We start from the raw sequence: 26,640 nt of genomic DNA on the forward strand, positions 1-26,640 counted from the left end.
GCCCAATATAAGATGTGTCTCCCAATGCTTTGTCCTGGGCCCTCTTCTCTTGACAGAGTCTCTCTGTTGGTGATCTCATTAGCTACAGTGAGTGTGATTACCGTCTCTATGCAGATGACTCCAAAAATCTGTATAATCAGCATTAATCTTTCTCTTGAACTCAAAATCCAAATTACCAACAGTCTACTGAACATTTCCACTAGGGTATCCCATAACTATCTCAAATACCAAATCTCTGAACAGAATTTATTATAATTCCTCAAAAGCCAGCCCATTTCTCCAAATGTCTCCATTTGTCTTAAGAACACAACCTACTAGTCATTCAAGTTCACAACCTTGGAGTTATCTTGAATTCTTTTCCCCTCTCTCATCTCTCATATCTAATCAGTTGCCAAATCTTATTGATTCAAAATCCACAACTTCTCATATCAGTCTCCTTCTCTCACTCTGCCTCTACTCTTTTTGTTGCTGTTCAGTCGTTCTGTCCTGTTTGATTCTTCATGACCCCATGGACCAAAGTACATCAGGCTCTTCTATCCTCCACTGTCTCTCAAATTCTGTCCAAGTTCATGTTTGTTCTTGCCGTGATATTATCTATCCATCTCATCCTCTGCTATCCTCTTTTCCTTTTGCCTTCAATCTTTCCCAATATCAGGGTCTTTTCCAATGAGTCCCATCTTCTCATTATGTGGCTAAAGTATTTACATTTCAGCCTCAGTTATCTGACCTTCCCATGAAGAGCCTGGATTAATTTCTTTAAGTATTGACTAATTTGATCTTCTTGTGGTCCAATGAACTCTCAAAAGTCTTCTCCAGCACCAAAATCTGAAAGCACTGATTCTACAGTGCTCAGTTTTCATTACAGTCCAACTCTCACAGCCTCCATTGCTACTGCGAAAAACAGAACTTTGACTATATGGACCTTTATTGCCAAGGTGGTGCCTCTATCCTACTTCAGGCTTTTATCACCTTCTCACCTGTACTACTGGATTAATCTAATGTCTTTCCCTGTTTACAGTCTTTCTGTTCTTCCATCTATCCTCCACTGAGTTGCCTTTTATATTCCCCAAAAAAATACCTCACCCATACAAAAAAAATCTTTAATGGCTCCCAATTGCCTCTAGGAAAAAATACAAATTCCTCAGTCTAGTATTTAAAGTACTCCATAATTTTACTACTATACAACTTTCTCAATTCATTTCTTACTACTCCCTTTTATGTACTCTCCATCCTCATCAAACTAGCCTGTTTGATAGTCAAACTAGCAGTTTCCCAAATGTGACATTCCTATGTCTACCTTGGCACAAGTGGCTTTTTCACATATGAAATGTAAGATTTCTTCCACACCTCACAAAATTCCCAGCTTCTTTCAAAGTACATGTGGCTCAAGCCCTACCTCTTAACAGAAAGTCTTTTCTGAATTATCCAAGTATTAACAGGTATTAGCACTCTCTCTCTCTTAAAATTATTTATTTGCACTATCCTCCCACCAGTAAAATATAAGTTCATAGAGGGCAGGAGCTGTGTCATTTTTATTTTTATATTCCTGGAACTTAGCACAGTGTCTAGTACATGGTAGCACCTAATAAATGTGTGCTGATTAACTGATACTTGACATTAACAGTAATACCTGAATTTTCTGAAGAGAGCTGGTTTTGAAGCTATGAAGACTGGAGTTAAGTCCTCTCTCTGACACCTACTGGCTATGTGATCTCTGGCAAATCACTTCATCCATCTGTGCCCTGGGTAACTTTCTAATATTACAAACTGCAGATGAGATGCCAGATTGTATTGGTAGAGGTACTGTTTCACCTGGGAATTCTCCATACCAATCAAATCACAGGTTCAGTCTCTATGGCTTTATTTCTTTTAGAAGTATTTCTATACAGTTACTGAGTGTGCTATGGTACACTGACTCCCAAATGTTTTATGCTTTTTGTTGTTATTTTGTTGACCTTTATGGGTTTATTTTGTAGCCTGCAACTTTACTGAAGGTATTTTCTCCATTAGTTTCTTTGCTGATTCCCTAAGACTTCTAAAGTCACACCATCAGCAAATATGGGTAATTTTTTCTTCTTTTTACCATCTTTATGCATTTAATTTACTTCTATTGCTGACTACTACTTCTATCATTTCTAAAATCACATCAAATAATAATGGGAAAAGGGACCATTCTTGCTTTACTCCTGTATTTATGAGGAAAGCTTCTGGTATTTTCCCATTGCATTTAATACTTGATTTTAATTTTAGATAAATAACTTTGAGCATATCCTAAAAGATATTTCTATGCCCATACTTTATAGGGTGTTTACCATAAATAAATGGTATATTTTATTTAATGGCTGTTAGACACATATTGTGATAATTATGTGGTTTTGGAAGTTTTGTCTTTAATATGATTATACTAATGCTGAACCATCTTCATATCCCTGGTTTAAATCCAAGTTCACATAATGAATATTTTTTCAATGATAAATAGCTATCATCTTTTTCCAGGATTTTATTTTAATCTTTTTTAATAAACACTAATTAATGATATTGGTCTATATCTCTGTTTGCTTTATCTTTCCCTGACTTAGGTGTTATGACTATATTTTTCTCATTTCTTTCTTAATTAGAATTATTAGAATAATTTGTGGCAGTATAGATGTCAATTGTTCTTTAAAAAGAAAACTTAGGAGAAAGGAAGGGTCTAGAATGCAAAATAATGAAATAAGCTTTAGACACTGAGTCTTAGATGCCTAGGAGGCATGCTGTTAATGTTCAGCAGGGATCAGGAAAATTTAGTACAGAAGGTAGCTATTGACCTGATTCTTGAAGGTATCTAGAAATTCCAGGAGGCAAAAGTAAGAAGAACAATCTAGGCATGGAGTAACAGATTATACAAAGGTAGAGAGATAGGAAATAAATATTATGTACGGGAAATAAAAAAACTGGACAGTATAACTGAAAGGTAGACTGAATTAGGGGAAGCAATATGAAATCCATCTGGAAAGACAGTCAGGGTCAGATATTGAAGGGTTTTAAAAGCCATAGTACTTTATATTTCATCCTAGAGAACACAGGGAGCCAAAGAAGCTTCTTGAGCAAGGGAATGACAAGGTCAGACTTGGAAAAACAGATGGGGGAGACAGGCATTCCAGAAGGACAGAAAAGTATTTGCAAAGGCACAGTGACACGATAAACACAGTATGCATGTGGTACACTGAATAAACCTGATTGGAGCAGAGGGTATATGCTGGGGAGCATTATGAGATAATGCCGGATACCTGTGCTCAGGGCAGAGTGGAAAAGGCTTTGAATACTAGAATGAGTTTGAATTTGGTTCCCTATGAATCTACTCCTGAACATCATCTTCTTGATGATCATAAGAATAGATCCCTCCATCCTTCTTTAGCCCGTTCCCCTCTTTGGATGTGAAATGGAAGATGCTGTACCTTTGTCTAAGTCCAATATTAAAAATGCAGCAGCCAGAAGCATAGGTGATCAATGTGAGCAAATGTGCCTTTGCAGCAACTCAATAAAGAAAACAAATTACCCGTGTTATCATCTGTTCAGCTAATTGTTAGCTCAAGGGAATCCATAACAAAACATATTAGCTGAATGAATTTTTTTTTCCTGATCTGAGAAGAGTGGATAAGCTTTGGGAGTCTCATGTCCATGTTTATTTAGACAAAGAGGATTTAGTCATATGTAATTGTTGCAACTGAAAGTGGCCTAAAGCCCTCTACCATCATATTGTTCATACTAAAATACCACTTTCATCACATTGCTTCCCTGCTGTGTATTTCCTGATGTTTAACATCTAAACTTTCCAACTTTTCTCTCAAAAACCCCTCTATACTCTAGGCCCACCTTCTATTATACACTTTTATCTCCCACTACTTCCCAACAAATACTTTCTTCCCTACCCAGGCCAATCTTTTACTCACCTCCCCCCACTCCTACCTCTACATTTTTCCACTTTGTCCTTCCATCTACTTAAATCCTCACTAATCCTTTGAGGCAGCTTGACCTGGAGTCTATGAATATTACTAATACTTTGATAAAAACGTGTGTGTGTGTGTGTGTGTGTGTGTGTGTGCGCACACGCGTGTGTCTGTTGAGAGAAAGATTTCCTTTGTAATTTTGTTTTTTAAAAAAAATTTTGCATTTAATTTTTTTTTCTGAACAGAGGTCCATAGGCTTCACCAGACTGTCAAAAGGTCGATGACATAATTAAGAATACCTGCTTCAAGGTTAATTCCTAGCCATTGAACCCTAATGATCTTCTCTTCTAAATTCCCACAAAATTTAGAATCTATTGCTACACAATTATAGTCTGTCAAAAATCATTATTTTGTGTGTGCTAGTCTAGACTTCTCAACAAGAACATAAACTTCCTTGAAGACAGGCACCATTTCTGATAACCCCCACAACCCACGACATGGAGTAAATGTGTAATAAGTCATTCTTAGTGAAGATTAAGTCAAGAAAGAACATCAGAGTACTAAGAGCAACTCGTTGAAAACTCTATCAACAAATCAGTCAGAAAATAACCTGATGTAGTTATCTAGAGAGTATAATTCAAAGGAGTCATGTCATATCATAGGAGTTGGCAGTTAAGGCACATACTTAGATTTACTGGCATCTATGAACATTCAAGAAGTAATCAGTGACTTTTGGTTGGAATGATATATGGTACAGTTGCTCTTTCTCCTACATCTTATCTTGAAGCAACAGCTGATTTGCCTATCCTTTAATGTACATGCATACATTTCTATAATTATCATCTATATTATCCTCTCTCACTCCTCCATGTACGTGTTTTATATACATATCTATATATGTGTGTGTGTATACACATGCATACATGTGTGTATACATACACATATAGGTGGGGGTATTAGTCTATATACAAATAGAGATATCTATGTAGATATCTACACACACACACATATATACATACACACCTACACACAAAAAAACACATAGCTGTATACTATGTGTATAGTTTCCATACTCTGTTGTGAACAGAATGATTGATTAATGTGTCACATCCGGCTTTTTATAGAAAAGAGGGGAAAAAGACCATTCCTTCTATTGGCCTGAGGATTATTGGGCAGAAACCAAATATGGAGTTAGGATAAGGACATGCAACTCAAGATTGAAAGCTATTTGGCCTATAATAAACAAGTATGTAGCCATTCAAATGAATCTAAAAGTCTGTAATGAGACTATAACTAAGGTGAGCAAAAAAGACTGGTGGGATTCCTCAAACCTGACCTTTGGATAAAAAAGGACTGAGACCCTCTGGTTAATGAGACAAGTCTGTTGCATATCTAACAATCAAACCTCCTAATGGACAAGAGGGTAGCTATATAGTTGATGGGACTTAAAATACCTGTAGATCTTTTTTCTACCATCTTCATTAAATAATTTAACCCTCCTTCTGGTTAAGTGTCTGATGCTTATTAACTGTATGTCTTTAGACAAATTACTTTTAACACCACCACCCCCAGCCTCCCCCCCCCATTACTACCACCTCCCCAAAGTAAATGCATAATTAGTTCCTTTCTCTTCAAAAAGGAGGGCTATAAGAGGCATTCTATATGTCTTTTTGTTTGTTTTTTTGGTTTTGGTCTAGGCAATGGGGTTAAGTGACTTGCCCAGGGTCACACAGCTAGTGTTATGTGTCTGAGGCCAAATTTGAACTCAGGTCCTCTTGAATCCAGGGCTGGTACTCTATCCACTGTGCCACCTTGCTGACCCAGCATTCTATATATCTTAATGGATTATATTTGGATACTTTTCACCCAGAAGAAAACTCACAGAGGCATGTGTCTTCAAAGCCCCCTTTGATTTAGAGGGAGTATGACTATTTTACAGATGAGGCAACTAAATTACTTCATCCTTAGACAGATAAGGAATGAATTAACCCTGGGAACATGGAATCCTGCAATGAACGATTTTAAATACTCAAGATTTAGGCCACACCTTCAGCTTAGTGATCAGCTGGACTAAAAGCATGCTAATGGGACTTGAAATGTGACCCCAGAACCAGGTCACTCCTGACTAATATCCTCCCTTTGTGGAATATAATTCTCCCAAACTCAATGTTTTGAAGGTAAGATTGAGGGTATCTGAATCTACTTTTACTTTCTACTCCTTCCCTCATTTACATCAATAAAATCAAGTGACTTATCTGCTCTCACCAGCTGGCTCACAGCTGCCTGCCATGACAAGTATCTAAGAAGCTTCCATCTAAATGAGAACTTTGTCTCAGCATTAGTTTCAGTTTGTAGTGCTTTAAATGCTAACACCTTACATTGACTCTGTTCCAGATTTCTGTCATGCCACTTCTTCTAATGCCTGGGAACTGATCAAAGAAGCATCAGGATAAGGGTGCATATAGAACTCAGATGGCTTAGCTTTTTTGTCAACAGGCCATCTATGTCTCATATGCACCCTTATTCTGATTCTTCTCTGAAAATCCCCCAAAATGGAATTTTCCTTGCTGGAAACTTTCCCTTTACATGAAACCTTACTAACTGAGGTCCCCCTGAGCATGACATCAGAGGTCAGCAACCAATCAGCTATGTTTGAATAGACTCTTCTCTCCCCTATAAAAACATCTATCCTTTCTCCAGCACCATTGAATATCCTTGTTATATGGTTCCTGTTGTTGGAAAGTCCATATACATTCTGCACTAAAGAACTGGAAAAGTGGCTGAGAAAGTCTGTCATAACCAGTGTCCCAGGATCAAAGAATGCCTCTCTCCTGGCTAAATTTCCTTCATCTTCATGTTGGACCTACCTATCACAATACTCAAAGTCTGGACTCTGTATATACATATACATATATATCCTGCTTCCTCCAGAGAACTGCTACTACACTGTGCTAGGTCTTTAGGTCTTTGGGATGACAGTGAGGCCAATGGAACCTTCCCCTCTTCTTTCTTTGCCCCAGCCCTCACTCACCCCTGTAGTGTCTACAATCAATCATTTTGTCTTTTATGTGAGGCAAACTAAGACTATGCTGAAAGTCCTATTGCTTCTATCTATATACTGATTTACTTTTGTTTTTTAATCTAAATCCCAAAAAAACAGCAATAGACTGAAATAGTGAGGAAAAAGCTGCAAAAGTAAGAAGAGTCATATTTAAGCAAGTCCAGAGTCAAAAAGCCAGAAATCCATAAAGGGAACTTAGGCAGGAGAAGGTCAGATTCTCAGAGCAAACCCAAAGCCAGGAAGACTCTGTAAAGAAAAAGGTCACAATGAAGGGAGAATACTAGCCAGCAGTATTGATGATTTGCTTCATTAAAAGAATAAACCTTTAAAAAGAATTCTTTTCTACCATGCTCCCTTCTTAGTCAGTTAGTAGCCAACTACCACTGTGGGTATAGAGAGAGCTACCTGGTTGTAGATTTTATTTTCCACATTGAGGAATCTAAACTTTTTTTCTGTAGACATTATAAAATAATTAATTTACGGCAGAGGAATAACCTAAGGTCTGTGGAAAATGGATTATCAACCTGGCAGCAGTTGGAACGATGGATTGGAAGAAAACTAGAGGCTGGGAAACCTGTTAGGATGGCTTTTACAGTGAGTCAGTCAAACAGTAATTGGATATTGGAAGTGACAGACAAAAGTACTCAAGGATAACACTCAAATTTAAAGCATTAGGTCCTTAATACCATTAACATAAACAATTAAGTCAGAATGAATCAGTTTCTTTTTGGGGGGCAGGAGGGGAGAGAGGAGAATCAATCAGCCAATCTACAAGCAATTTATCAAATGCCCAGTAAGAGACAGCTAAGTGGCAAAGTGGATAGAGTGCCAGGCCTGAAGTCAGAAAGACCTGAGTTCAAATCCAACTGAAGACATTTACTAGACCCTGGGCAACTCACCTAACCCTGTTTGCCTCAGTTTCCTCATCTGTAAAATAAGCTGGAGAAGGAAATGGCAAACCACTCCAATATCTTTGCCAAGAAAACCCCAAATGGGGTCATGAAGAGTTGGACACAACATGAGACACAGTCCTAAGTGTTGGGCATACGAAGACAAAAATGAAAAAGCCCTTTCCAAATCTGTAAGTATGTGTGTATGTGTGTGTGTATATACACACATACACACATATAACATATACATACACACACAAACATTAAATAAAAGGTAATGGGGGGGTACTAACTTGGAAAAATCAGAAAATGGCACTCTAGCTGAATTTGGAAAGAAACAAGATTCTGAGAAGTGCAAGACAGGGAGTGCATTCAAGACATTTGGGTAACAGCTTGAGAGAAAGGATGGAGATAAGAGAAAAGCTGTGTAAGTGACAGACAGCAATGTGAAAAATCCTATTATGGATGTGTTATATTTGAGGTACCACTATGAGAACCAAGGGTAGATACCCAGTAGGCAATTGGAAATATTAATCTAAAGTTTAATAAAGAGGTAGGGGCTAAAGATATGGATTCAGGAATTTGTAGAAGAGGTATTAAAGCTGTAGTAGAAAAGAATGCCAGGAAAGAGAATAGGAAGAGGAAAAAACCTTGGGCAGCACCTACTTCAAGGGAAGAGGGGGAAAAAAAGCACAAAAAAAAATGATCAGTGATAGAAATTTGGAGAAGAACCAACGGAATAAGATTAAGGAAAAGAGAATATGGAAGTGATAGCTAGCAAATCACTAAAGTGTAGGAATAGCAAATCACTCTGGCAAATGAAGCCAGAGGTAGGGAAATAGACCAGGAGAAAAAGGAGGGGTCCAAACATCATGATCAGGAGAAAAAACTGATTTGTATAAGGGAATGGAAGATGTTTTCACTCAATTCTCCCTGGGAGAAGTTACCTAACAAACTAAAAACTATAAAGGAGAATCTGGTCATAAAGTAAACAAAATAAGGAAGACAGTTGAAAGATGAAAGTAGCCAAGAAAGAGGAGAGGGAATATACTCTAATATTAATGAATGATCACAACATGTGTGTTTACACTAAGAAGGCTCAGGGAAAATCCCAAGAGTAAATGGAGTGACTCAAAAGGAAGATATGGGAGAGACGGCATGAGGGAATAGAGTAATTAAGCTTTGTCTGCTTTTCTGAGAGGTGACTTGCTAACTACTGGTTTCCTTGGTGGGACAGCTAGTAGAGTAGAACCAAATGAGTACTAATCTGGATAACAATTGGTAAAGGCACTTAATATATAAGTAGGTTTGAATGTCTTGGAAATGGTTCCCATTATGGGTGGTAGTGGTAGCTCTAATATCTGGTCAGAATATATAATTTTAGAGTTCTAGATCTTGGAGGTAATATATTTCCCAATAATGATGAAATGTGGCCATGTTACTGTGCTGCAGTAGGATTATATTACAGCAGGATTACAGAAACTGATGAAATTGAAAAACTGTGAGAACACAGTGTCCTTAGAGTCATCAAAGCGAGTATCAAGAGTACTCAGCCAATCTAGAGCAAACTTTGAGGAAGGTGTGAAAGTGACTGAGAGGTTGGTAACAGCAACATGGATATAATCTGCCTTTTGTGCTTTCAGAAGAACTTTCTGGAGCTCACCTCAGTGATCAGTGATGTGGGGAGACCAAATGATATGTGATATAGGTGAAAAATTATGATTATTACAACAAAACCAAGTAAGTTTGATGAGGAGCAGTCCACACAGTATTTTGTCTTTATGATCTCACAGATTAATCCTTCTACACCAATCTTCTACCCTAAGTTCTTGACTTGAGTACAAACACTCCCTTTAGAAAGCAGAAAATATAACTTAAACTAAATTCATAGCTTCCTTACGCCCTCAAACCCAGCTTCTTCCCTTCCTAACTTCCCAGTCTCTCTCAGCACCACCAGTTCTCTAAGTCACTTCAACTCAAAAACCTAAGTCATGTGATACAATAAAAAGAACAATGGATTTGGAACCAGGAGAGTCCCAGAGGTCCAACCACAGTTCCCACACTTACTAGATATAAGATCATAGGAAAGTCACAATGTCACTGAGTTTGTTTTTTTCATTCCTAAAATGGGGATATAGCTACCTCATGGGGTTGCTATAAGAAAAGCATTTTGCAAACCTTACCACATATATGAGTTAGTATCTGTGATTCCCTCCCCTGCATCTTCCTTCATTTGTCACCCAAATGTTTCTTTTCATCAATACTGCCACCAACCCAGTCTAGGCCTTCACTAGACTGCTATAACATTCTCCCATCCATTATCCTCTCTCCAGTTCCTTCTCCTTCATATCCACTCCATCTGCTGCTCCACCCGGCTGCCCCTATGTGTGATCATGAGCAATCAGAAGAAACTATATGCAAAGCTCTTTGCAAATCTCAAAGCACTATATAAATGTCAGCTGTTTTATTAGTATTTAGTGGTATTACAAGTCATTTCTATCCTCTAATGCGTGTCCTGCTTATTTCACAGGGTTCTTATGAGGCTCTAGTGAGATAATATATGTAAAGGATAGTGACTGGATCTGTGGTTTCCCACTGAGGAACTTGTACAAATACAAGCCATTACCTTTTCTGCCACATATCGTCTTGGCAAAATGTCATGTTACATGCAGGACTTGAACCAAGGTCTCCTTCAGTCCTGATGTCAGCTCTATCCACTATGCACTAAGCCCTTCCTGACATACCTAAAATACTTGGTAAACTTTAAAGGGCTATAGGAATGTCAGTTGTCAGTGTAGTTATTTTAACATTCCTAGGATTAATCTGTGAAAGCAAAGACACAAAATCGAAAATGGGAATTCACTGAAACCCCAAAGAAACCTTCTCTTCTGGATCAGGATGCGGGTCTGGGAGTCTTGACCAATTACTATCACCTTCGGTTCCTGGCTGCCCCCAGCCTCACAGCTGACAAACATGCCTGGGCTCGAGTCTCGGGCACACTGTGCTGGTCATTAACACAAACTTCACCGACTCCACACCAGGGAGTTAGAGCTTACCCTGTCCAGAACCAAGACGACCCAGGGAGGCCAGGCCCAGGGGCATCGGAACATGACCTGACTGGGCTGCCCCCCCCCATCCTGACCTTTCTGAGATCGCCTTCCGGTCAGCCTCCCTCTTTGTACAACCCTCGAGGGCGCCTTCCGGTTAGCCCCTCCTTTCTCTGAGGGCGCCTTCCGGTCAACCAGTGTCTGCCTGTCTGTGTCTCTGTATGTGTCTTTCTCCCTCTCAACACAACTGCTGAGAACGCCTTCCTGTCAGTCTCTCCGTTCCCCGAGGGCGCCTTCCGGTCAGCGTCTCTCTCAGCACAACCCTTAAGGGCACTTTTCCGTCCCCTTCTGAGGGGGCGAGCTCTAGTTTAAGGCCACGTTCTCTCTTCCTCTCTGCCCCCTGCAGGCCAGGCGGACTCAGCCTTCAGTCCTAAACCTGCGAGTCCCGGCCCCAGAGGGGCATCAGAAACTGACTTCTATCTCTACTTCTAACCACAGCCTGCATGGTGGGTTAGTATGTGGGTGTGCGGACGGTACAGAGGAAAAAGAAATAGGTTGTAGATTTAGAGCTGGAATGGACGTTCAAGGCCATCTAATCCAACAACATTTTACAGATGAGAAAACTGAGGCCCAAAGATTAAATGACTTTCCAAAGGTCCTACAACTGGTGTCCGAAATAAGAATTGAACCCAGGTTCCATGACTCTAAATCTAGCTCTCTTTCCACCAGACTCTGCTTAGAAATGTCTAATTACACACACTTTCTACAAGTGCTGCTAAGAGTCTCTGTGTATAGGTAATTTTCAACTAGATTGTAAGCTTCATGAGGGCAGGGGCTATCCCACATGCAGTGCTATCATTTGCAGTGAAAGAGTGTCGGTCTTGGTGTCCAGCCTCCTCATTCATCTAAAAAGTAAGAACCTATAATAAACCTACCTCACAGGGATGGTTGTGAGAAGTAAGGGAGATTTTATATATGTGTGTGTGTGTGTGTGTGTATATGTGTGTGTGTATGCATATATATCTTTGCAGACCTTAAAAGCCTGTATAAATGCCAGCTTTTATTAATCCCAGGTCTACCACTTCCTAGTTGTGTGACCTTGTATAATAATAACCACTCACATTTATACCACATTTTAGGGTTTTCAAAGCACTTTCCTTACAACAACCCAGTAAGGGAGGGCAAATCTACTGACTCTGATCCTCAATTAATCAATACGCATTTATTTATTAAACACTTACTATGGCCAAGTACTGTAGGGGTACAAAAGCAAAAATGAAACATAACTTTTCCTCAAAGAAATTACATTCTGTCAGGGACAACATGTACATATATAAATATGTACAAAATATCTTCAAAATTAATACAAGAGAATGGAAGGGAAGCAAGGGGAGCTGGAGGGGAGGAGAAATTGGAAGGTCGGTATAAAAGGCACTTAAGCTAAACATTGAAAGAACTTACAGATTCTGAGATGGAAAAAAACTGACAGATTCTAAAAGGGAATACTTTTCAGGTACATGGGGGACAATCCATTATTAAATTGTGACAATTAGTTAAGGATTTGTTAAACAATTACTATATGCTAGGCACTGTGCTAAGTGTTGAGGACACAATAAAAGGCAAAAATAACTCTTGCCTTCAGAGAGCTTACGTCCTAATGAAGGAGACAGTTACATGAGACTGAGTCAGAGATACACACACATATTTTGTTGTTGAGTTTTCAGTCTTTTTGGCTCTCAATACTCCATTTGGGGTTTTCTTGGCGAAGATACTGGAATGGTTTGCCGTTTCCTCCTCCAGCTCCTTTTACAGATGAGGAAATTGAGGTAGACAAGGTAAAGTGACTTGCCCAGAGTCATACAGCTAATAAGTGCCTGAGGTTGAATTCAAACTCAGGAAGATTAGTGATGAGTCTTCCTGATTCCACGCTTTGTGGTCTATCAATAGAACAGAAAGAGAAAGAAGGAGCAGCATTGGGGGGTGAGGGGTGGCTGGGAGGGGACAGACCACACAAGAAAGACCTCCTACAGAAAGTGGGATTTTAGCCAAACTTGAAGAAAAACAGGAAAAGCATGAGGTAGAGTGGAGGCAGAGGTATGCTGGTAAAAAGTTTAATGATTGTCTTTCCACCCCCAAAAAAAATATGTACATACTACACCCTTTAAAGTTTAATCTGCGTTATTAGCATTTTCTTGGTCACTTATGTATTTAATGTTTGGTAATTTCCGAGGTGTAAATGCTCACGCTGACCATTTAATAATCGGTTCTGAGTCAGTTTGAGCAATCTCTAGCATTTTGGGCATGAGGAACACCTTGCACATAGCCTGTGCAAGGCGCCAAGTCAGGAGAAGAAGCATCATGTAAGAATAGTGACTAGGCCAATGTAGCTCAGTCATGGACGGGAAGCAGAGTGTAAGACAACTGGAAAGGTGGTGAGGAAGAGCTTTGAATTTGACCCTGAAAGTGACAGGGAAATGTCCCCTACCTGTGGAATGGGTAAACAGGACTGATTAGGGCCACAACGTAGGGTGGAAATCCAATGAGAAGATCCCTAAAGTGTCTTGTAGCCAGAATTCCTGACTGTTCATATCGTCCACTTCAACCACATTGTCTTTGTGTCCCCCAGGCACCAGCACGTACATACATTGGAGCAGAGTAATCACTTAAGAAACGTCTGCTGTATGAAGGTTTACCTTGCTTGGGGTGGGGGTCGGGGGTGCGGTGTCAGCACTTAGATGCCAGTAATAGTCCCCATCTAGTCCCCATCTAGGTCACCCTGAGACCATCCACAAAGGATATGAAGAGGCTCTGGGAAAGAAGATGTGTCTTTATTCACTGTAGACCACACGGGAGGACCTAATTCATACTTTTCTTGGTTCTGCTAATGAAGGTGAGATTCTGCAGCAATGAAAGCACTCTTCCTTCACCTGGTGGCGTACTAGTTATTCCCAGTTATAATCATGGGAGGAGCTTCGGACATCCTTAGATGTGATGTGAATCATGACTCATCAAGCTGAACCAGAGAAGGGAATCTAGCAATCCGGACATGTGCAGTGGGCAGCTCCATATGCCCCATACATCAGCCTTTATGAAATCTACAGGATAGTGGACTCAGCCCTAACAACTGGAGGTTTCTCCATACCACCTCTGTCTTCCTTAAGCTTTATGGGTATTAAATAGTAGCAGAAAATTACCTAGTTAAAATGTATACTTTTTTTTTAAATCACAATATTAACAATTTTGACTTCATGGTTTTATTCCTTACTTTGTTCATTCACTTGTTTGGGGGTTTAGATCGTGATTAAGTTTATAATAAAATACTTTAAAGGGCTTTCTTCATGATAAGTAATTTTAAAAATCTTTCTGAATAAGAACTATAGATTCCCAAAAGAATTATGACTCTTTAAATCAGGTGCTTTGGGGACAGAAAACACATACTCTGTTGGAATTTTACTTAAGCCTATGAATCTCATCCTCTGTCCCTAATCAAATCTGCCAGATGTGAACAACTATACTCCAGGCATCTGAACTGATGTTTAATATCATTATCCTAAGCATTCTAAATCACACATGTTCAAGTGCCATTTCTATGGAGGCTTTGGAAAGGAATAAGATAAGAGAGGCCAAATACACAGATCAGGAGAGAATAGAAAAAGTCATTTTTACAATTCTTAATCTTGGGAGTTAGGGAATTAAAAACCTTTATGACACTGGATTAGGAAGACAATTAGGACACTTGGTAGTAAGGCCTCGGAATGAGAACCCCAGAGTTCCCCATCCCCTCTCACAGCCAGGATGATTTCCATTTGTGGAAAAGAAAATTTGTCGAAAAGGGACAGCAGAATGGGGAGGACACAAAGAAGCTTGGGAAGACTCGACCTTAACCTGTCAATGAGCAACCTTTCAGCCAATGTCCCAAACCCTATGCCATCCCCTAATACTACCTGTAGTATCTCTAGAGTTCCAGTAACCCAGAAATCTCTCCTTTGCTAGGATGAGAGGCAACATACAGGTAAAAAAAAAAAACAAAGACTATAAAAGTAGAAGACACATCTGAGTTCAAATCCAGGCTTTTCTGTGATCTTAGACCTGTCGGTCTTTCTGAGCCTTAGATCTCTGAAGTGGGGGTGATACAGAAATACCAATGTACACAGGGTTGTTATAAGCAAAAGTGTTGTAAAAAGCAAGGTAACCTGTAAAGTACTGGATGTACTTTGTACATCTTTGTAACCTGTAATAAAGTGGGCAGCTAGGTGGTACAGATAGAGTGCCAGGCCTGGAGTCAGGAAGATCCATCTTCCTGAGTTCAAACCTGGCCTCAGATACTTACTAGCTTGTGGCCTGGGGCACTTAACCCTCTTTGCCTCAGTTTCCTCATCTGTAAAAGAAACTGGAGAAGGAAATGGCAAGCCACTCCAGTATCTTTGCTAAGAAAATTCACAAATGAGGTCATGAAGAATCAGGCATGACTGAAACAACTGAACAATAACAAAGATAGCTTGGAGCTATTATATTGTGTAATATACTGTATAAATGTATGCCATCATAATTATTATTAGAGGTTGTAATCCAGGAAACATATGGCTTATATTAATGAGAAGGAAGTGAGATACAGTGGAGAGAATGATGGATTTCACATGAGAGGGCCAGAATTTGAATCCCAACTCTGCATCTTATTATTTCTGTGACCTTGGCAAACTATTTAATGTCTCTGGGTCACAATTTTTTCATCCATAAAGTGATGGGGGCTGACACCATCATAACCTTTTGGGTTCCTTCCAACTCTGAATCTATGCTCCTGTGATTCCTGTGTCACTTGAGGATAGTTAAAAGAATTTGGGATGTTTACCTAGAGATGAGAGGATTTACATGAAAGCTATCTTCAAATATTTGAAGGGGTTTAAAATGAAGAGGAATTTGCACTTGTTCTGATTGGCCACTAGTACAAAATACAAAGGAAGATTTAGGCTCCAATATACAGAAGAATTAGCTAACAGTGGCAGCTATAAAACACACAGTGGCCTACCTCACTAAGTTGTGAGTTTCTTAGCATTGAAGATACTACAGAAGGGACTGGATATCTATTCATCTATGTCATGTATGGCTTAGACTGAATGACCTCTAAGTTCCCTTTCCACATTGGGATCCTGGAATTCTAAATGGGGAGTGAGGGTGTTGAATACTGTTATGGATCTTGTGAGGAGAACAGATAGCAGTGTTTTCCAAAGATCTGATGTCTGAGTAATGAGGCAATATAGCTGGGCCACCTTTTTACAAGGTGGTCACTGCTGATCGGACAATTAAGTAGCATCTTCCCTTCACAAGTCTAAGTCTTATTCCTTTAGCTTCCTAAAGTCACAACATTTTAGAACCTAACATTTGTAAATTCTATAATGACTTGAAGGTGCTTTGATAGTTCCTCTATCCCAGTGAGAGACTAGAGAGAATGGATGATGTATGCCCAGGTAACATTTTAAGCTAGGATGAGGCGGGGGGGGGAACATTTAAAGGTGGGGATAAAGATGGGACTGGAGACTTGAAGAGTCAGAGAAGTCAATTCAGTTCAACGAGGATTTATTAGAGTGGAGTAGAGGTGGTATCCACAGAGAGGGAAAGAAGATTTTGCCCTCATCTTAGAAAAGGAAGATGCCACGAGGGACTGTCTTTGGCCTTTCTTTATATCTCCAGCACTTAGCACAGTGCCTCACACGTAGTAAGAGTTTAACAAATGTTTATTCACTGAGTGACCCCCTGAGCTACTGGAGAACTATGAAATCTCATCTCCCCTTTGACTGAGATGTTGTGGACCAGATGGCTGTATGAGGGCTGGTTCCCAAGCGGAATGGCAGGAGGTTTTTTACTTTTTGACTACTTTAGGGAATTCCTCAGTGTTGGGAATCCCCAGTGAAGAAACTTTCCTCACCTATGCAAATCAGCAGCTAGTTTTAGAGAGTTGCCTTAGGCACTTAGAGGTCAGAGGTTGCATACAGTCAACATGCTTCAGAGGTGAGACTTAATCCCAGCTCTCCTGAAGGTCAGCTTCTAACCACTGTACCATAATGCTCTTAGCAACAAGTTAAAAATGGAAAAAAAAAAAAAAAGCAAATTTGTACCCTTCCATTCCCACATAGATGTGCCCTGAGGGAACTCTGGCAACCTGGTAATCCATCCCAGAAGCTTTCACATGAGGATTCTGAGGAGTTAAATAATCTGTTGGATTCTTGCTTTCCTCTTTTTCTTCTGTGTCATTGCCATAGGCATAGAAAGGACTGAAGACTCAGGAATAGTTCAGTTTGAATCTTGCATGAGACATTTACTAGCTATATGACCCTGGGCAGATCACTTCACTTCTCTCAGTCTTGGTTTCCTCACCTATAAAATGAGGATAATAAAGATACCTGCCTCAAAGAATTTTTGTGAGTATCAAATGAGATAATATCTATAATGCACTTTGAAAAACTTCAAGGTCTATATAAATGTTAGCTATTTATATAGCTATTGATATTGATTTATATGGCTATTAATATTGACAGCTATATTATCTATATATCATGATTGTGAGCTGTGTACTTACCAATTAGGAATTATTCTCAGAGCACTGGGAGACACTGCAAATACTTTTCTCCAGCTTTCCTGGGTAGGAACTATAAACCTAAAGGGTGAGGAAATCTTCTAAATTATATTTGGGCGCTTCATGTCATGAGAGTATCTCAATTTAAGGGGCACACATTTGGATAAACCAAGAGAATAAATTTGGCCACCTTAGCATCCACCAACTCAGCCTAACACAATGTCCTCTATGGGACAAAGAGAAGCTTATTAGTAGGTTTAATACTGGTCATGGGTAGGTTGACTAGTCTGAGAGAAATAAGATTCTGGAGAGAAATAGTGCTTAGTATTCTCTGCAGAGAAGAGACAGAATAACCCTCTCTTCTCTCCATCTATATATCCATCCATCCACTCATCCATCCATCCATCTATCTATGTATACATACACAAGGGTACAAGGGCAGTTAGGTAGTACAGTAGATAGAGCACCAGGCCTGGGGTTAGGAAGACTCATCTTCCTGAGCTAAAATCTGGCCTCAGACACTTCCTACCTGGGTGACCCTGGGCAAGTCACTTAACTCTCTTTGCCTCAGCTTCCTCATCCATAAAATGAGTTGGAGAAGGGAATGACAAACCACTCCAGTATCTTTGCCAAGAAAACCCTGTAAGGGGTCACAAAAAGTCAGACATGACTGAAATGACTGAACAACAACAAAGACATTCACAATATCTCTACCACAGGACTTCCCCTACAGGTCACCAGAGACTCTACTCCCTGCCAATAAAGACATTCTTGACCTTCTTGTACTCTGAATGGAAGGCTACTATAAACCACAATCTCCTCTTCCACCTCTTCTCTCTCTCAGCTTCAATCTCATCATATATAATCTAAGAATATTAGAAAGTTGATCAAGTCTAATCTGAAAATCCTTATTTTACAAAGAAGAAAACTAAGGCTTGGCCAAGGGAAGAGCCTTGCCCAAGATCATACTAAGAGTCAGATAAATTGACTTAGATTCAAACCAACTCTTCTTCCTATGAGCCTAGGAATCTCTCTTCTCTACAAGATGCTGCCTCAACCAATTTCCATATATCTCTTAAGGAAAACAAAAACGGAAATAAATCCTATAATCAATAGGTGATAGAATCAATATTCCAATTTTTATGTAACTGAATGTCATATTTCTTATGTTGCCTGATCAAGTGTGATTCTTATCCATGGTGTGCTGGGGCCCATCCACTTAAATTCCTCATCTATAAAATGAGGCTTTTAAGATCCCTTCCAATTCTGAATCTGTGAATCTATATTTCACTTGATTTCTCAGACTGAAGCCATCCAAGTGAACTACCTAATTTTCTACATGTAATTTTCTTCTTCTAATGGCATCTCTTGTCACCCCCATCTACCAGAATAATAATAGTTCTTATTTATATAATGCTTTAAAGTTTGCAAAATACTTTTCATACATTATCTTACTTGATCCTCACAAGAACCCTGAGAGGTAAGTGCTATTGATCTCATCAGTAAATGACTCCAGACATACACAAACACACATCTCCAACCCTACCCATTGTTCCTCACGAGCTTCATATCTTATCCCTAACTGCCAACTGGACATTTGTTTGAATGTGGCCTCTCCCATTATATTATAAGCTCCTCAAGGACAGGGATTATCTTTTATCTCTTTTTATATCCCCAGCACTTAGCAGAGTGCCTGGAACATAGTAGGCATTTAATAAATGTTGGCCAATTGATTGATTGGACATTTCAAAGTGGATATCCTGTAGGCATCTCAAAGGTAACATTCTCAAAGCATAACTCATCTTTTCTCCCAAACCCAGCCCACTTCTAGAGTTCCCTTAGGCTGCACCAATCTTCCAGTCATACAGATTCACACTCTTGATATCACCTTCAACTGGTTACTCTCCTTCACTTCACCTTTCCAATTAGTTGCTAATTCTTCTTGATTCTACATTCACAACATCACTCAAATTCATCACTTTCTATCCACTCATGCAGCCACCTTAGTTCAACCCCTCATCCTCTCTTGCCTAAATTATTGCAATAGCAACTTAATCTTCCTGCTTCAAGTCCCTCTCCATTCTAGTCCATCTTCCACATAGCTACCAATGTGATATTTCTAAAGCACAATTCTGGCCATATCACTCTCCAGTCCAAAAAACTCTAGTGACTCTCTATCATCTCTAGGATCAAATACAGATGCCTTTGATTGAAATTTAAAGCCCTTCACAACCTAGCTCCAACCTGTCTTTGTTGTTATTCAGTTGTTTCAGCTGTGTTCAATTCTTTGTGACCCCATTTGGGGTTTTCTTGGCAAAGATATATTGGAGTGGTTTGCCATTTCCTTCTCATTTGTCCTGATTATTTTTCAGATGAGGAAACTGAGGCAAACGGAATTAAGTGATTTGCCCAGGATCACACAGCTGGTACATGTCTGAAAGCATATTTGAACTATGGCACCACCTAGCTGCCCACAAATAATAATAATAGTTGACATTTGTATATGTTCCAGGCACTATGCTAAATGCCTTACAATTATTATCTCATTTGATTCTTACAACAACCAGGAAACTGAAGCAAACAGGGTAAAGTGACTTGCCTAGGGTCACAGAGCTAGTAAGTATTTGAGGCCCGATTTGAACTCAGGAGGCCGAGTCTTTCTGACTCCAACCCCAGAACACCATCTACTGAGACACCTAGCTGGCCCCAGGCCTTGTTTATAATTTATAATATACGTTAATCTCCTTCACACAGCCAAATCAATCTTATGATCCAGAGGAGTACTAGAGCCTACTTAAACAGGCTTGTAAGCACTTACACCTTGGAAATCAGCAAACTCTACAAATCAGGGCTTGATTTATTGTTTTGTTGATTGTCTAGACTTCAGAAAATGATGGAGAAAAGATGATAGCACAAGTGACACATAAAAGAGTGTCACATACATTTGTTTGAGGGGGACAGCTGGTTATTAAATATTTACCAGCACGCAACTGGTCTTAACAGCGTTCTTCACATTCCATCTCCCATCTCCCAGGTTTTGCACAGGTTGTCTCTTGTGCCTAGCATGCCCTCTTTCCTTATCTCTGCCTCTTAGAATCCCTAGTTACTTTGAAATTCAAACACCACCTCCTACACCTTCTGTGCCCAGTTGTTAATGCCTCCCCTACATTTTGCATATTGTATTTATTTTGCATATTCTTATATGTGACACATTAGTAGGTGCCCAACAAATACTTGTTGACTTGTCTTTTTCTTGTTCTGTAATATAATGCAAGCTTCTGGGCAGGGACTGTTTCATGTTTGTCTATGTATCTGTAGTGCCTAAGCACAGTGTCTGGTTCATAGTAAGCATTTAATGTTTGCTTGATCATTGATATCCATTTTACAGATGAAGAAATCGAGGTTCAGAGAGTTTAGGTAACTTATCCAGGGTCATATAGAGCTAGTACTCGTTAGAGGCAGGATTTGGACTCAGATGTTTCTGACCTCAAGTCCAGCACTCCGTGGAATACATATACCATGCTAAAAGCCCTATTATGAGCTCAAGAATCTTGATCACATTTTCATTGATTGGTGTATTTAGAGAAATCTCATCAGCACACCCTCACCACCCAGGATTTAAAGAAAAAAAAAAGCATCCTAAGATGAATGTAAAGTCCACCCAAGGAAATTAGATTTATAGGCTAAATGCTTTAGATTTAAATTACAGTAGTTTATCCTGACAAGAACCAAGGAACAGCTGTCACATGCAATTATTTTTAGAGGTACTGCTAAGCCATTCTCACATTATGAGATGCTGCCAAGTAATTAACAGTGAGGGGTTTGGGGTTTGGGGGTAGAGGTGGGTTGCATTTTATCATGACAAAGCATTTAAGCATTCACTGTTCCACATTTGGTTATTTTCAACCCATCTCAAGGTAACTGACAGAAAGTCTATTGTTAGGTAAGTAGGCCTCATGGACAGTATATTCATACTGCCAAGTAGATAAAAGTGTGTCGTTAGCCGACATATTTGAAGGTTATACAGTCCTCAGCTTGGTTTATTCCACTGCCCCCAGGAAGTCAATGTAATCTACCTGTCCCAAACACAGGGGATCCTTTCTCGCCCTTAAAAGTCCATGAAGGGAGAACCACATCCTACCTAACTACCTCACTTGAAAAACTGTGACACCATCATTTTTTTTTAACCCAATAGGATTTCAGTATTCGAATGACTTCCTGTCATTGGCCAGGAGAGCCTGGCTGGGGGGTGGTGTCACAATACCCTTCCTATGACCAACAATGCCAACACCATTGAATAAGCCAGGCACAGGCTTCGAAGCTCACATACAGAGATATTCACAAGAGGGAAAGGACCTCCTGCTTTCATTAAAGTCCAGGGAAAAGGCCCTGCTGGAAAGGCTTTCAGAGCCAGTAAAATATGATCTTTTGAGAACATGGGCAAGGTTCAAGTTAAGCCCAAAGTGAATTTGTCTTCATATGTCCACTTTTTATTAAACTGCAGGAACAAGCATAAAGAACAACAACCAAATGCTTACATCGACTTCAAAGAGTTCTCCAAAAAGTGCTCAGAGAAGTGGAAGACAATCTCTAAGCATGAAAAGTCCAAGTATGAAGCCATAGCCAGACTGGACAAAGCACGCTACCAGAAAGAAATGAAGAACTATGTTCCCCCCCCTGGAATGAAGAAAAGGAAAAGAAAGAAGAAGGACCCCAAAGCTCCCAAGAGGCCACCCTCATCTTTTTTCCTCTTCAGTCGGGAGCATTATACAAAGATCAAAAATGACAATCCACAGTGGTCTGTGGTAGAAGTGGCAAAGCTCCTGGGGGAGATGTGGTCCAAAAAGTCAGAGCAGGACAAGCAGCCTTATGAAGAAAAGGCTGCTAGACTGAGGGCCAAGTACCACCAAGAACTCATGGCCTATCGGGTTAATCATGATCAGGGATGTTCAAGGAAGAAGGGACCAGGGACCTCTGGCCAGTATCAGAACAGAAAGAAATCCAAGTCGGACAAGAGTGACGATTATGATGAGTCTGATTCAGAAGGCAACCTGGATTAGACGAGACGAAGACGTGAATGAGGAAAGAAAAATAAATGCCCTCGAACTGTATAACTGTATATGTGTCTCCTTTCATTCTTGTCTGTGTTCCTTACATGATGTTGTTGGTTCCCTGATCACATTGAGTTTTGGGAAAAATTAGAGTTTGGAGGGCAGGAGACGAAAGAAAGAAAAGGGAAGGAAGGAAAGATCTGAAAGAAAGGTGTATACTTTTTTTCCCCAGAAACATTATTTTAGAGGGAATTTGGAACTTAAATAGTATATCATCCACACAGATGGTATAATCTGACCTAAAAGTGAGGAGGGGGTTTCTTCTGTCCCTCTATTTCCCTTGTTAACTTTGCTTTTGAAAATATTTGAAAGATTTCAGTTTACTAAATGGAAATCCCAAGATGACCTGCTTCCTCACCCAAACAAACACATTTAGTTCTGGGAAAGGAGGTCTGATCAAAATCAGTGCTCAATGCTTCCCTATAACACTGGTACATATTTTTTGTGTGGCGTGTTTTTAGACTCATATCCCACTACGGACAACTTTCTACTCAAACTCACCCTAACAGTGTTTGAATTGGAGATGACGTCACAAGGAGCCTTCTTGGGAGATTCAATTAGGCTCTTTATTAGCCAGTGTTAACTACACTTCAGGCATTGGAGGGCAAGACAAGACAAAGCAGAGTGATTCAATAATAGGGTCATATCCTATTTAGATTTCTTTCTTTTTTAAAAACTGGTTCACATCTTCCACTTTTGACTCATATTTATGCACTTCAGGATTACAGTCCACAACATTTTGTTTTGTTCCTGCCTGTCATGTTGTTTTCCCATCACTTTAAATGTCCCCTCAATCTCTTAAATCCAAAATCTAATCCTTTTTCTCCAAGGCATAGCTCAAAATCCCCCTTAACTTTGCCTGAGAAACAAGCTGAGAAGAAGAGGGATAATAGCTAAAAATGTAGAAAACAAGAGATTTGAAGAAGTTTATATATGATCTAGCATTCTAGTGTTATGTCTCATTCATGGTCATGTTATATAGACCATCACTGTGGGAAGGGAAGGAGATGGGGGAGAGGTGAAACTTTCCCTTATCTTATAAAGGGGCCTAACTGGATGATTCTTGTCTTGAGATCCCTTTCCAGCTCCTTTAACATTCTATGATCCTTCAGTTAAGTTCGAAGTATATCAATTGGTCTTCTCAACTAGACTATGCAATATGCTCCTTGAGGAGAAGGGCATTTTTGTGTTTGTATTCTTAGTTGATCATATATGGTAAAGACAGTAATTTGTAGAAATAAATTTGAATTATGAGAGGTTATGAGACCATGACAATAGGCATACTTTTATGATGGAAGCTGTACTGGATTTTAAAAAAAACCACGACTTGTTTGAATGCTGAAGTGATTAATGGTGAAGGTGTGAGTATTAAAACACAGTTAAAACAACTGTGACTATTCTCTAGAGACTCCTTCTAGGAAGATGAAAACTTCATTAGCATTTGGGCTGCTCCACATTATTTTAACAGAGCAACACTGAAAGGGATATGAGTGTACTGGCAGCTTCTGGTGATTGTCCATTTTAAGAAAATACAGAGTCAGGGAGAGTGAGATTCAGACCAAGACTAATGGAGAGAATAAAAACCACCCAGCTTTAGAGCTAAACATGTGTATTGATTTCCTTCTTACAAAAGGGTATCGAGCTCATTCTGGCAGTTTTCTCACTCAGTTTCCCAATCTTGCCAGCCTTATTATCTCCCGGAACACCCACCACCAAAACAAAAACAAAAACAAAAACAAAAACACCAAAATTATATAGAGAATTATGTGGGAATGAGATAGAATCATTAGTTGGGAAGTCAAGAAATCTGAAATCTGAGTCTCAGGCCTATCCTTTTGATTCTTTTACAAGGCCAGGCCTAGTCTTAGCCAGGTCTCTAGGCCACTAAGCATAAGCAAGGAGGGTTCACATTTGACAAGCTCTATGCTGATCTGAAGAAATCTCAGCTTTTCCCCATATTTGTACTATACCTTACTTCAAGATTTACAAAACTGCTTTATGAGGTCATAGGAAGCTGGTTAGTCAAGGCAGTCTTGCTTGTGGACTATTTCAGCACTGCTTTACTTAAAAAGCTCCCTTCTTTCATCCCGTCGGCTTCCTCCTCCATCATTTAGTGACATGTAGAAGGACACTGGAGAATAGACCAGAACTGTAGTCAGGTTAAGTATGATGACAATGTCTCCTTGGCTTGTGTGTCCTCCTGTTTGAGATTTGCTGTGATATGTAATGTGGTAGCTATTAAGATGTAGACAGCCTGTTTCTTCAAAGGGGAAACTCATCAAACTGATTAAGGAGCCATTTTGTGTACTAGCAAGCTGAGCTTCCCTTTGTTTCTAGAGCTTCTCTTGGCAAAGAAAAGGTCCAAGATTATTGGTTGGTTGAGGGGTAGAGGAGAGGAGACAGCTGTAAATGAAAAACAAAATTCAGTGTTTAAAGAAGAATGATTCTAAATTTGGGGGTAGAGTGGAGTGAAAGGAAAGATACCAGGTTTACTCCCTAAACTATTGACATTTAGTCTCTTCTAGATTTGATTAAATTCTAATTAGAAAGTAAACATCTTACAGATCTCATCTATTTCTATGGATAGTTTTTCTGTTGGGGGTGAAGTAAAAAGGTTAATATTATATCTCCCCTAAATAGTAAAAAAGATTCTTTTGAAGAACCTTGTAGTCAATGAACTCAATCACAGGTAGTTTATGGTTACAAAGGACTTTATCTTTTGCTCCCCACAACTCTGTTAAGGGGTAAAGTAAAAGTGTTTAGTCCTCATTTTATGGATGAGGAAAACTAAGATTTGGTGAAGTGAATCAGTGTTTTGTTGCATCAATGGGTTTGAATTAGGGACACTTAAACTGACTTTGTGAGTTGGCCCCAGAGGGCAATTAGAAGCAATTGGCAGTCTGTAGATTGCAAAAGGCTTTGTTTTTTTGTTTGTTTGGCCTTTTTTTAAAATTATTATTATTAGCTGGAAAGGGACCTTAGAAGGTCATCTGGTCTAACCTTTTTTATGGATTTTACAGATGAGAAAACTGAGTCGGCATGTTTACCTACTTGTAAAATAGGTAATACTAACTAACATGATGGATTTGAACTAAAATCCTCTGATTTCAAATTCTTGCAACACCCTTTCTACCTCACCACTATGTGTGGGGAAATTTTCTTATATGTAAATGGGATTTAATTAAAAAAATAAAACTAATGCTTACATTTATAAAATAAAAAAGGCATTTTCCTCATATTACCCTTTTGAAGGAGTTAGCAGAGGTGAATTCACTCCTCCCCTATAAAAGGTTATATTTGTAAGTGTTTTGTTATTATATAATATATGTTCATCTTGGGGGCTGTTTCAGCCCTGAGGGGCAGGCTGGACTGTTTGTTCTCTTGTCTTTGTATCCACAGATCTGACCAGCCCAGCTAGCACCTCTAGCTGTCCCAGTTCAGTGGTGTCCCACTCTTTGTGACCCCATTTGAAGTCTACTTGGCAAGATACTGGAGTGGTTGCCACTTTCTTCTCCAGTTCACACAGTTCTAGTGTCTAAGGCAGGATTTGAACTCTAAGACTTATCTTTCTGATTCCAGCCCCAGCACTCTGCACTCTGGTGCCACCCACCTGCCCACACCTCTAGCATAATGCTGGCTTTAATAGTGCCTATTTAATAAAATGCTTGTTGATTGATTCAAATCCCAGTCTTGCTATTTTAGCAAACCATTTCCCCTATTTACTTGGGCCCTCAGATATTTCATCTGTGTAAAATGATGGGTGTGAATGAACTGAGTGATATTTAAATTTTCTTCTAGGTCTAACTCCTATTAACCTCTAAGTATAAATTGTAATTCATTTTACATATAGAAAAAAATGAGGGACTTTCTACTAGGAAAACTGTGGCCTCTCTAGCCACAGAAACACTCCAAAAACATTTAAACTTATCAAATATAGGAGTAAATTAGAATTATCCTATGAATCCATTGTTACTATGCTTTCACAACAGAATCTAAGATCCAAGTTGAAGGAAGGCAGCTTCTTCCCTTGA

The 26,640-nt window shown here is 39.4% G+C and overlaps 2 protein-coding genes and 1 long non-coding RNA gene across 3 annotated transcripts in view; 2 read left to right on the forward strand and 1 right to left on the reverse strand.

Annotated features, from left to right (window-relative positions):
• The window catches only part of CSMD2 (CUB and Sushi multiple domains 2), a 974,125-nt gene that overhangs the window by 469,460 nt on the left and 478,025 nt on the right, over positions 1–26,640 (reverse strand).
• Positions 21,805–22,609, forward strand: HMGB4 (high mobility group box 4). The gene has a single exon (XM_020975881.2). It carries the CDS (start codon positions 21,935–21,937, stop codon positions 22,556–22,558), a length of 624 nt encoding a protein of 207 aa, XP_020831540.1. The 5' UTR covers positions 21,805–21,934; the 3' UTR covers positions 22,559–22,609.
• Positions 24,269–26,640, forward strand: part of LOC110200496 (uncharacterized) — a 34,160-nt gene continuing 31,788 nt past the window's right edge. The window contains exon 1 of the long non-coding RNA XR_002322264.2: positions 24,269–24,768. This is a non-coding gene — a long non-coding RNA (uncharacterized LOC110200496). The remainder of the gene's footprint in view (positions 24,769–26,640) is intronic.

This window comes from Phascolarctos cinereus, unplaced genomic scaffold, assembly GCF_003287225.1.
Source record: "Phascolarctos cinereus isolate Bilbo 61053 unplaced genomic scaffold, phaCin_HiC Scaffold_726;HRSCAF=1367, whole genome shotgun sequence".
NCBI lineage: Eukaryota > Metazoa > Chordata > Mammalia > Diprotodontia > Phascolarctidae > Phascolarctos > Phascolarctos cinereus.